An 11767-nucleotide genomic window follows, 5' to 3' on the forward strand; every position below is an offset into this window, starting at 1 on the left:
CCATTCCCTGGCCACAGGAACACAACTGCCATGAAAGATGCTACACCCACAGGACCATTGCACCTTCACCAGGCACTGCCACATCTTACCTCTCTTTCTCCACCAGGAGCCCTCACGGACGGAGTAGGACAGGTCAACAAACTCGATGTCCACGGCCGAACGCTTGGGCAGGTGCGAGAACCTCTGTGCCTCTGTGATGTGATTCTCCACCTTCTTCAGGTGGGTGGTCAAGAGAGGCGCGTCCTGAGAGCCAGCATTGCACACAGAGTCCTCCAAGGCGATGGAGACGCAGGTCGGGTCAATTCCCTTCTCAGCCATAGCGCCGCTCTGGAGGGGGACACCACACACATGCACAGTGGAGACAGACAGTAACCAGTTCATCGGAGCTTGTTCTACGCGGAGCAGCCAGAAACTCCTGCCCCTGCCCCGAGGCGCCCCTGCTGGGAGAAAGCTGGGACTGCCCTGGGGTTATTGCTATGGCACCTCCTGTTGGGATGCAGGGGCTGGAGCAGCTGGGAGCTCCCCTGCAGCCAGCGCCCACCCTACTCCTGCTAGAACAGGGCAGCTTGGCTTGGTTTTGACCAGCTGCCATGTGGCCTCTGCCTCCCCATTAAATGTTGCAGCAGCTATTAGCATCCCTGGACCAGTGGGAGATTCCCAAGGGAGCTGCTTGGTGCTGCTGAGTATTAACCCCTTAGGTGCAGATGTGCACTGAGAGAGAGAGATTGCCCCATGTGCTTGACACAGATAATAGCCCCTTCATGCCTAACCTGGAGGTGCCAACCCCTTCCAAGGCAGAGAAGAATTCAGTGGCTGATCCCGCTATCCAGGATGCTGCCCCCTCAAGGGGCCTTAGCTAGTCTGGAGGGGAACCCCTCCCCTCCACTCCCCTGCCCCCGCACCCCAGGGCTGATGTACCTCAGCCAGGTTTTGGAGAGCTGGGGGTAGGCAGCCACTCATCAGTTGGGATGTCAATAATTCATGGAGCTCTGGCCACGGCTGGCTCTGTCAGCTGGGCCTAGTTCTCAGGCTGAGGCAGCATGTTGCCCTGTGGGCCCCACCCCATCCTTCCTGTTCCTCTTTCTCCCTCTTCCACACCAAGTGGGGAGCAGGGAGCAAGATCCATCCCCCATCCCGCTGCATCCTCACTGGGCAGGGGCAGGGAGAGACCAGAGAGAAAGATGGAGGGATTCAGGGGTACCCCCTGTAAATCCAACTAGGATACTTACTCAGGGAGCCCCCCAGGCTTCCAATCTGCTCCTGCCATTAGCGAGGAGTTGCTGATGCCCAAGGGAAAAATCCCCTCCTGTCTGGTAAGGGGGCAGGAGGTTGGGATGACAGACAAAGCCATGGCATTGCAATGCATTGCAATTCTTGGGTCAAAAGGCTCTCCCCCCATCCAATCCTTCCCGTGTTAAACCAGCCCGACCACATCTGATCACCTGCCTCACTCCAGTAGGTCCCACAGGATCCTGGGTTGCTCTCAGCAGTCGGAGCAGCTCAGGCTGTGGTGACAGGCAGGGCACTAGGCCAGTGCTGGGGTAGCAGACCTGCAAGGAAGAGCTGGCACAGGAGGTGCTCTTCCCTATGAGCCAATCGGCCGCTGCATGGTGCTGGACTGCGGAGGGTGCCCAGGGGAACCTGGCTTTGTTCACGCTCCCCTGGCCCTTTTCAGATGAGCAGCAGGTGCCCTCGCCAAAGTCTAACTGGTGTCACCCCAGCAGTAATGGGGACACGAGCCTCCTTTGCTCCCCACCCGACACTGCAGTGCCGTGTTGCCGGCGCTGGGCAGTAGGCGGCGGGCTCCACCCCAGAGCGGGCTGCACGGCACCGGGGTTCACAGGGAAGTGGGGGACGCTGTTAGTGCTGCCCAGGCCCCCTGCACTGCACCTGGCCTCAGGAGAGCCCCAAATGGGGCAGGCCTGCGGGGGCCCTGCTGCTGGAGGAAGGGGAGCTGAGCCTGCAGGCGAGCAGCCGGGGCCCCTTGCTCCCCCCCGCCCCCTCCATGCGCGGGGTACTAATGCCTCCCTGGGGCTGCGGGCCCGGCCAGGGAATCCGGGCAGAGCATCCTTGGCTGGGCCGCTCCCCGCTGCAGGCAGAGCCCTTGCAGGGCTGGCAAAGCGCCCGCCCCCATCCCCAGCGAAGGGCTCTTGGCTCCCTGGCCCCAGCGCCCCGACATCCCAGGTGCCCCCCCTCGGCCCTCGCTGCGCCAGGCGCCCCGGCGGCCGCAGCCCCCCCCCGGAGCTAGGGGGTCCAAGGCAAAGTTTGAGCCAGGCGAAGCCCTCGGGGGTCACCTTGACGCCTCCCGCGGCTCCTCGCAAGCACCGAGACACCCCCCCCCGCATCGGTCCGACTTCAGCCCCCCCCCTCGGGGGCAGATGTGCCAGGAATAGTCCTCAGCGCCCCCCCATCTCTTTCATACTCTGCCCCCCCTCCAAACTGCAGCAAAACTGATCGGCCCCCTGCTCCCCCCACGCACCCCCTCGTGCCTCTGGGCAGCTCAGCCGCCTGCGAGGGGGCCGGGAAGGGGGCTCTGCAAGCTGACAGCCGTGGTATAAAAGGGGGGGACCTTTGCAACGCTCACCTTAGCGCGTTACGGGGCTCGGCCCTGCTCCCCGTCCTTGGAGGGGCGCCGGATCTACCGCGCCGCGCCGCCGCCGGCTGCCTGGAGTCCCCGAGCCGCCGGCATGTGGCGGCGTGTCTCCGTGTAAACGCCCTCACCTTCGCCTTCGCTTCGCCTTCGTCTTCGCAGACAAAGAGCCGAGGTCTCCTGCCTGCGGTGGCCGAGGCTCGGGGAGGAAGCGCTCGACGCCGACGCCGGGCTGAGCTTGCACCCAGAGACCCCGGCGCAATGAAGAGGCTGCCAGGTTACTGCAGGCACCAGGCAGCTTCCCGGGGATGTGCCCCAGCTGGCGCTGGCTTCTCCATTGCCTAGCAGGTGGGGCTGGGTCGGCTGCCGTCTCCCCCCGCTGGAAAATGCCTTCTCAGCCAAGCAGCCGGCTAGGAAGCCCTCTCCTGTAGCTGGGCAGAGCTGCCTCCATCCATCCCTTGGGTCCTTTCCAGGAGGGTCCCAGCTTCTGCTGAATGTCAGAACCAGGAGGCTGGGCTTTCCAGGCAGGTCTTACTTCCCCAGCCACCACAACAGCCTTTCTTAAAGGGGCAGTAACCCAAGCGCTGGCTTGTCCAGGACCCTAAAGGTAAGGGCAGGCCAGAGCACCTAATCCTGCAGGCCTGGGCGTGCTGTTCATCCCTTCTGGCCCACCCCAAACAATCCCCCCTCCGGCTCCGAATGGCATGGCTGGCCCTGCTGCAGTGGCCATGGTCTGTGTTACTGACAGAACTCAGTAGCATTGCACCATGGCAGCTAGACAGCAGCTCTTATACCCAGCCCAGCCAAGAAAGAGGGGTCCAGTTCTCCGGAGGCTGGAGGACATGGAGTGCTGCACCCACAGCTCTGGCAACTGAAATTTGGCTGCAGACAGAGGGTAGCTACCAGCTTGGCTGTGATAGGCAGCTAAGATCAGGTAGCCTGACCATCACCCAAAGCCTCCCAGAGTTACTGGGTGTAATTATTGAGAGAAGTGCAACAAAAGGGGAAACATTCAAACAGATCCTGAGGTTGATTCATCACAAACTCCCTGCCCTATATGGATGTGCGCACAGTCACACACCCCTTTGGCAAATGGCTCTGTTTCATAGAATCATAGAATATCATAGAATATCAGGGTTGGAAGGGACCCCAGAAGGTCATCTAGTCCAACCCCCAACCTTCCAGACAGGAGAGCCCAAAGGTTGGAACAGCAGGGAGCGCTGTAGGAGGATTGTGTGGGAACCCTAAAATAAATTAGGGTGAGCCCTTGGGGAATGAAGCGTGTCAGCTGAGCTGTGCAGGGAGAGTAGCAGGGATACTGCAGATTGGTGCACCAGCAAGGTGTGTGGGGGGGTGTCCTAGGACTGGAATACCTGCGGTCTGCAGGCCAGGAATACGTATCAGCAGGGCTGTGGGGAAGTGATGGGGGGTAGAGGTGCTGGGGGATGGGGGCTGCAGGTCAGGACTGAGGTGCATCAGCCAGGCTGTGGTGGGGTGTCTGGGAGGAGGAATCTCACTCTCTGTTCAGGCCTAAATCAACATGATGTCAGAGCCCTGGCGTTCCTCACCAGAGCTCACGCAGCCCCGGCACCTCTCTGCATGGCTCGTGCCATCACTACTAATCACACATATCACCCACAACATTTCTTAAAGCATGGAAGACATATGGAAATGAACGACATTAATGAGGGTATTAATTAGAAAACCATCTGCTGAGCTGTGGAGAGCTTTCCCGCTGCCACCACCAGTCACCGGGAGGGTGGGAGACAGCTGGAGACAGTGACTATGTGCCGATGGTTGGACCAAACTCAGCCTGGGAATCAGTTAAACTAGGAGTCAGGCGCAAGCCATGCATAATGGCAGGGGAGCCACCTGCTGCCAGGGGCAGTAGTGAGAGGTGGTTAAAGGAGTACAGAGGTCTCCAGGTCGGACATTAGAAAGGCCAGGGAGCTGCGAATACCCCAGGCAGGGGACAGTGAAGGGACTTATTTATACACAGAACAAGGCTCAGTGTAGTGAATTCTTGGTTCATTTAAGGCACCAAAATAATCAAGGTATCTTGTGAGTTTACACAAGCACCATAAGGGAGTTAAGTGGCTCATATCCCATTGAAAATCAGTGGGAGCTGGGGGGTGGGGGGAGAGAAGTTTCCAAAAACTCCTAAATAACTTGAATGCTGCTGACTTTTACTCTGACTTGGGCTCCCAAGTCACTTAGGCCCAGATTCACAAAGGTATTTAGGCTCCTAACTTCCACTGAAATAAATGGATGTTAGGAGCCTAAATCCCTTTGAGCTGGGCCTTAGGCAAATCCTATCCTGGGTGCCTAACTCTCTTAGGTACCTTGCGCTATACCCAGCCTAAGACATTCCTGGGTTTATGTATTAGTGCCATTTAATGTTCCATATAAGCTCATAAGCCGATTCTATGCTCTATATTGTTTGGGTCATTTTTCTTTCATAGCAGGAGTACAACAATTCTGGATTTGCCTTTTTCAGAAACCGCTGCCCGTCTTGTCCATCACTTGGCTTCACTCCTGCCAGGTCAGTAGCGCTGGAAAGGGGATCCCCTCTCTTGGGCATTCCCATGTGTGAGATGAGCTTGGTGGGTCTCAGTCCAATCCCTAGGACATAAGTGTCTACAGTTCAGAAACCACCACGATTGGCATGAATTAGCCCCCTTTCTGGCAGCTTCAGGAGGAATGGGCTCTGATCTTGGCTGGAGCCTTTGCTTGCTACCACAATACAAATAATACTCCTGAGGCAGGACTGAAACGCACAGGTGAGTCAGTGGCAGAGCAGCTTGCCTAGCTGCCCATGTGGTGTGGACAAGCAGAGGATTCAGTCCCTTTGGCTGTGGCTATTTCACAAGAGGGTCCCCACTGCTCTTCTCCTGGATGGAACACCCCCAGCACTGAACTAACACAAATTCTGACACCACCCCACAAAACTCAGCCCACCTTAGATCTGTTACTTGCTGCGGCTTATGTGAACGGAGCGAGTCAGGAGTCATAATGCTAGCTCTGTTATTAATTTGCATCACAGTAGGGCCTAGAGGCCCCCGCTGAGATCAGGGGCCTCCTTGTGTTAGGCACTGTACAGACAGCGGGTCTAGACAGCCCCTGCCCTGAAATGCTGACAGTCTGTTCTCTGTGTTGGGGAAGTAGGGCCATGACTCCTAGTTTGGGTCCTGCCTGCTGGCTTGGCTTTAAGAAACAAGCTCTCTAAGCTGGGCTTTGCGCCTAGCTTTGCATTGGCCACTGTGCCTTTGGTACAGCCATATGGGAGGTAGGGGGACATGGCTGTTCATAGAGGTGTGAGGCTATCTCGGTGGCTGTACCCAGAAGGGTATGACAATAGGCACTCTCTCCCCCATCCTGGCTGAGGGATAACCTGTCCTGGTGGGTGTTGGGCTGGAGTTGTGGGTGACCCATGGACCTATCATAGGATTAGACTGTATCCTGGGTCAGGGACTACATTCACTGGTCTGTTAGCTGTGTACCTAATCTGGCACTTGCCTCTAGCCATGGTTAATAGCAGGTGCAATAGAGAATGGCACAAAACTGCATGCTGCACCCTACCAATGGTTTGGTGCCATAGGCGTGAATCTGTGCCTTTCTTCTGACCCTTGTGTACTTAGGTTTGGCCCTGAAGCAAAAGATCTGTCCGCCCGGTTTAGCTTGGCTTATGGCACTTACAATATTTTATTGAAATGATGATTAAAATTTGCCAAGCCCTGATTAAATCCTACGTGCAGCATTTCACTCAGGATTGGATTTTTGGAAGCATCTAAATGACTCAGGAGCACAAGTCCTGTGGACGTTCACTGGGACTAGTGCTCCTAGGTCATTAAGGTGCTTTTGAAAACCTCATCCTCTGTGACCTCCTGCAGCAGGAGGTTCCACAGTTTGAGTATAATCATACAGAAATATAAGAATACCTAGTGGGAATGGAAGAATGGAATGGTATTTCCTTTCAGTGGCTCTCAGTTTAGTGCTATTCAATTGCAGCACGTGATTCATTGAACCTATATAATAAAATAATAGTGTTTAAGAATTATTAGCTGTACTGCAGTAGCACCTCAACGTCCGGTCCTGGATCAGGGACCCACTGCACAGATGCAGAACACAGGAGACCTTCTATAGTCTGTACTATCCCCACCAGGGCTCTGAAAACTGGGACAGAATGCGGAAGCTCCCCTAAGAGGTTTTTAAATCAGTGGTAGTGCTGGAAAATCACTGTGATCTTGCTGTAAACATATTTTAATTATCCTTACAGCACATGTGCCTCCAATTCCCTCTGCCTCTCTTGCTCTCCACACACACACTCTCTCTCTCTCTCTCTCTCTCTCTGCTGGAGAGAATAATCCATTGCCTCTTCCTTTGTGCATTTCCAGGGCTGGAATGGAGATGGGGTTACACTGAGCTCCAGGAAGATTCCCTGGGGGAGCAAGAGGCTGCTTCCTGCTGGAGCCAGCATAATGCGAATGGAGAGGAACCTGTGTGGCTAAAAGCCTTCGCCGCCCACTGGAGCTGTTGAATATTTATTCCTACTGGAAATGAAAGGAGAGAAGAAATCTAGGCAGCTCAGAGTGAATCTCTACCCAGATGAGAAGCGCCTGCGGCAGGGGGTTGTGTTTGTGCTGCCTGCAGTCCATAAAATAGCTCATCTGGTCAGATGATGAATGTTATACAAAGGGCTTAGGCAATAGTGGCCTGTCCGTCAACCCAACCCACTGCTTAGCTGGCCATAGCTCACCTAGGGGCAGCAGTGAGGGCCCCAGCGCCTGCCAGCTAAACCCAGCTTATCGCTAGTCCGTTGGGGATGGGGGATTGGCATAAGGTCTATGCCCTGGACTGAGGGCACAACCAGCACAACCACAGCTCTGCCACTGACTACATGGCTCCTGAGCTGATCTGGTCTCTCCCTCCAGCAATGGGACCAGAGGGGAAGAAGCTCTCTGCTCTGGCTTGGGTCCATAGGCTGCAGGGCTGGCCCTGTATCAGGTTCAGTGGATCCTCAAAGCACGGATTGCGTTGGCAGATGGGCATCTCTCCATACCCTGAGCTGAGGAAGAAGGTGCTGGTGCGATTTGGGGGGAGGGATTGGTTCATTTCTCTCCTGCTGAGCCCTAGACAGAGATCTAGGGGCCCCCGGGGGTTCCCTTTCTCTCACCCTTTCTTTCGTGGCAGGATGCCCCTTGCCACAGTCTGACTCTTCCCCCACCCTGGCGCTGCACAGGTTTCATGCTAGGTTACAGACGGATGAGGCCCATCAACTCCCACCCCCCGGGGAGCCAGGCCATGACTGTTCACAGGACAGCACACACATCTGGGCTTTGACCAGTCCAGCTTAAACAATTCCCACAGGCAGACAGAGTCATTGTCAAGTCCTCTCTCCCACCCTCCCTCCCTGCTGCTCTAACTCCTACTAGCCACAGAGCCCAAGACCCAGCACTGCCTCATCTCTGGCCTTGGCTCCTTGGGATGCTGTCCAGACACAACGCTGTGTTCTCTGGACCACCTGAGCCCTGAGGGCTGTATTCTCAGAAGGCCTGGGGTTTGCTCAGCTCCAGCACAGCATACTCCCTGCCCCCATGCTGCAGTCACAGACCCATGCAGTTATGTTTTACCCCCACCTCGGCCTCTCCAATGTAGTCATTTCTCAGGTGACTTGCTGTAAGAATAGAACCCAAGGACTGAACCCTCCTTTGCCAGCCCAGCTGGATCAGTTCCCCCTGCTCAGTTAGCTTCTTTTCCCTCCTGGTGACTAGCTCCCCATCCCCACCATACCCCAGCACAGGTCACTTACCCAAGCTGCTCCTCTGTTCAGAGCTCTAGCCACAGAGCAGATCTGTCCCAGCGTCGGCTGCCCTGGGAGCACATACTAAAGTGCCTTGGAAATAACTAGGTTAGGCAGCTGGAGGACAAGCTCTGTGTGTGCGCCTGTAGCTTTAAATTCTCTACCTGTCACTTGTGCCTGCTCACAGTCTCCTTCCCTGGCAGGGAGGAGGGGATGCTGCTGCTGCAGTGAGGTTACTCACAGTCAAACTCCAGCCACTGCTGCTCAGCTCCATTGCCTTGGAAAAACCTGCCATCCTTCCCAGCACCCTCCCGTTCCTGCAGAGGATGGGGCAGGGGGGGCAGCACGGGGAGGAGATACTGGAAATGACTCTCCATGTCACAGCTATTTTCAGAATCACCCTGGTTCCCTCCCGCCCTCGCCCCCCAATGTTTGCACATGACAAACCAGAATAAGAACAGAGTTGCTGGTTCTTAAGGCCCCCGTGGTGGTGGTGGCTTCTAGGTAGCTGGGGTTGGCCAACCTGCTCCACTGGGGCGCTGCTGTTGGACTCCTCAGCCATTCCAACAGAGATAATAAGGGGCTGGTCTGAGCAGCATTGCCCAGGCCTGAGAACTTCCCCCAGTGCCCCCTGCATGGAGCCCAATAGCCAGCGGCTGAGCTGCTGATTGTTGCTCACAAGATGCCCAGCCTGAGTTCTAGCTCTCTATTGGTCCATACCTGCCTCCAGCCGACTAGTATCTGAGCACCTCACGCTCTTCACCGTATTGATCCCCTCAGCCTGCCTGTCACGAGATAGGGCAGCACTCTTTGAGATCAATAAACATAAAGGACTTTACAAGAGCTAGTTGTTGCTATCCGCATTTTACAGATGGGAAACTGAGGCACAAAGGGATTAAGAGTCTTGCCCAAGATCACATAGACTGGAGTAGAGTAGGGAATTGAACCCATGTCTAATTTTTCCCAGGCTAGGGTGTTAGCCACTGTCCAGCCTTCCTCCCAGTTAAATAGGGCTACTCAATGTTAACATATTCTAGTAGGGAGCCCCCACCTCACACTCCACAGGACAAGTCACGCTCTAACTATTAGGGATTGGGATGAGACCTTGCAGGTTATCACACATCTGTCTACCTGGGGCTTTCTTGCACCTGCCTCTAAAGTGCCAGTGGCTGGCTTTGGTTGGAGCTGGGATAGGGGGCTAAATGAACCACAGGTCTCCTGCTTTCTGTCTGGAGAGGATGGTCGACAGGTCTGAAAACCCCTGGAACCCACAGGGTCAAATCCAGCAGCATCCATCCTTTGCCCTTCCCCACTGGATACACTGAGGTCTGTGCAGTTACTGCAGGCTACGAACTCTTCCCTTTGCAAGGGCATTAAAGATCCCTGCCCTAGTGGCCTAGCTTCTCCCTCCCCCACACTCTTGGGGAGGGTATTGGCTCCCCCAGAGCTGGCTGCATTTCACAGGGGCTGGGTTTGTAATCAAAGGTGCTGCAAGGAGAATATTTTTGCCCATCTAAGCCCTCTTTTCCGCTGAGGACCTCACACTGCTTTATGCAGATGAGCGAGAAGATCATCTCTGCTGTACAGCTGGGGGATCTCCAGCGCAGACAGGGAGTGACCGGTCCAAGGTCACAGATGGAACCAGTATGTTTCTTTTATGCAGGCAGCAGCCCAGGTATAATTGGGGTGCACCGGGCATGGGGATGAGCAAAATGTGCAGCTTTGTTTAGATGGTAGAGTTGGTGCACAGGAGGCCTGCGTGCAAGGGAGTACCCAGGCATGGTGGGTGGTAGCTGTATATAACAGGCACTTGTGGCTATGGAGAGTCGGGGGAAGGTCTGTCGCCTTCATCTCCTTAAAGAGAGGCCAATTTCCCTCTTTGCAATGCTGCTGCAGAGAGGGATGTAAAAGGAAACCTGCCTTTATAGCTAAATCCCATGCTGTCCATTGCAGCCATCAACTTCCATGGGAGAAAGCACTGACCTTTGGAGAGGGGAAACTGGGTTCAGCATAACCCCCTGCTGCTGCCTCCCTGAGATGCAAACCATCCATCCACTGCCTGGGAGCAGCCCCAGCCGGCTGGAGACTAAGGATGGAACAGTAGCTGGGACAGGCCCTCAAGGTGCTGACCCCAAAGAGGTGCAGCCTGTGGATTCACTGGAGATGGAAGGAGGTAGAGTAGCAAGCTCAGGACAATCTGGGTGAAGAACAGCCTCCAGCCTCATCTGTGGAGGAGCAGAGGAGGGGAATTGACAAGGGGACAGCACTGGGATCTACGGGCACAGCCTTACACAGTATGTGGGACATGTTCTGTGTGCAAGCCCAATAACCAGCTGGGTTTCTCTCCTGCTGGCACCCTCAGTGACCCTTTGGCCATAGCAACTGCCTTAGCTGCCTTTACTGGCTGAGTTCACCCATAAGCCTGCCCAAAGCTGAAATCAGCTGAGCTAGGAGTGTGGGCACAGAACATTAACCATCTCCGTCAATCAGCCTCATGCCTCCACGAGCTGTAGCAATGAGGCGCTTGGGCTCCAGAACCTACAGGAGAGGGGTGAACACATGAGCGGGGGTGGGGGGCTAGGAATACCCTGGAGAGGCAGCTGGTGAGTATCAATGCCTAAGAAGGAATTGCACTGTCTGTGTATGTCACCTCCGGAGTGCTAGGAGCTACTGCTCCCTGGAAGCCTGTGAACCTGCACCCAATTCACTAGCCCTGAACTCAAGCTCCGGGCTTTGGTCCTGTTAGATTTATAAATTAAATTCACAGTGACCACAATGCTCTGGAAATACCTGGACTAACAGCAGGCAGGGGAGAGGATGCTGGTTATCCTCATTTGGTGCTGCACGCTGCTGGCCAAACTAAGAACTGCCACCTCGGTCTGAATGCAAACTGCTCCCAAGCCAGCACAGCTCACACTTAGAACTGGTCAAACTTTTTCAGTGGAAACTTTTTCATAAAAATGAACACAGTGTTAGAAAAGCATCATTTCCAGGAGAAACATTGCTTTCCAATGATCTTTTTCAGTTGTTCACTTAACAAAACCTCATTCACTTTTTGGCACCCAAAAAATTTTGGCCACAACCTAAAAAAAATTGTCTCCATTTTTTTGGGACTGGCACTTGTCAAAACCCAAACAATTGGGGAGTGCTAGTTTTTCAGTTAAAACTGACCCTTTTTTCTTGGATAGTTTTTGTTGAAAACTATCATTTTTTTCATGGGACTGTTTCACGGGAACAAAACCCCACTTCCCAACCAGCTCTGCCCCCAGCACTGGAGGAGAGATGGGGCTTCTGAACACAGGGACTTAACTGGGTGGAGCGTGGACGGGAGCTACAGGGTGAGGAGACGCCTCCTACAATAACACTGAAACACCAGT

The 11767-nt window shown here is 54.9% G+C and overlaps 1 protein-coding gene and 1 long non-coding RNA gene across 5 annotated transcripts in view; one reads left to right on the forward strand and one right to left on the reverse strand.

Annotated features, from left to right (window-relative positions):
- Positions 1-2719, reverse strand: part of ABCG4 (ATP binding cassette subfamily G member 4) — a 29523-nt gene extending 26804 nt beyond the window's left edge. The window contains exons 1-3 of one of the 3 annotated variants that reach the window (XM_043500971.1): positions 2585-2698; positions 1425-1550; positions 90-327 (exon numbers count right to left, since the gene is read on the reverse strand). In XM_043500971.1, the coding sequence (XP_043356906.1) occupies positions 90-318 (229 nt within the window). In that variant the 5' untranslated portion in view covers positions 319-327; positions 1425-1550; positions 2585-2698. Of the gene's footprint in view, positions 1-89; positions 1551-2584 lie in introns of all 3 variants that reach the window. The other 2 variants (XM_038380944.2, XM_043500970.1) reach the window with 2 other exon arrangements.
- On the forward strand, positions 2583-9397 carry LOC122457218. Of its 2 annotated transcripts, none has more exons than XR_006276662.1 (3): positions 2583-2938; positions 5088-5132; positions 6985-9397. It is a non-coding gene; the product is annotated as an uncharacterized LOC122457218 (long non-coding RNA). The 2 variants fall into 2 exon arrangements; XR_006276663.1 differs by lacking the exon at positions 2583-2938 and adding an exon at positions 3050-3197.
- Positions 9398-11767: the final 2370 nt, after the last annotated feature.

The sequence above is a fragment of the Dermochelys coriacea genome, chromosome 22, assembly GCF_009764565.3.
Source record: "Dermochelys coriacea isolate rDerCor1 chromosome 22, rDerCor1.pri.v4, whole genome shotgun sequence".
Classification (NCBI taxonomy): domain Eukaryota; kingdom Metazoa; phylum Chordata; order Testudines; family Dermochelyidae; genus Dermochelys; species Dermochelys coriacea.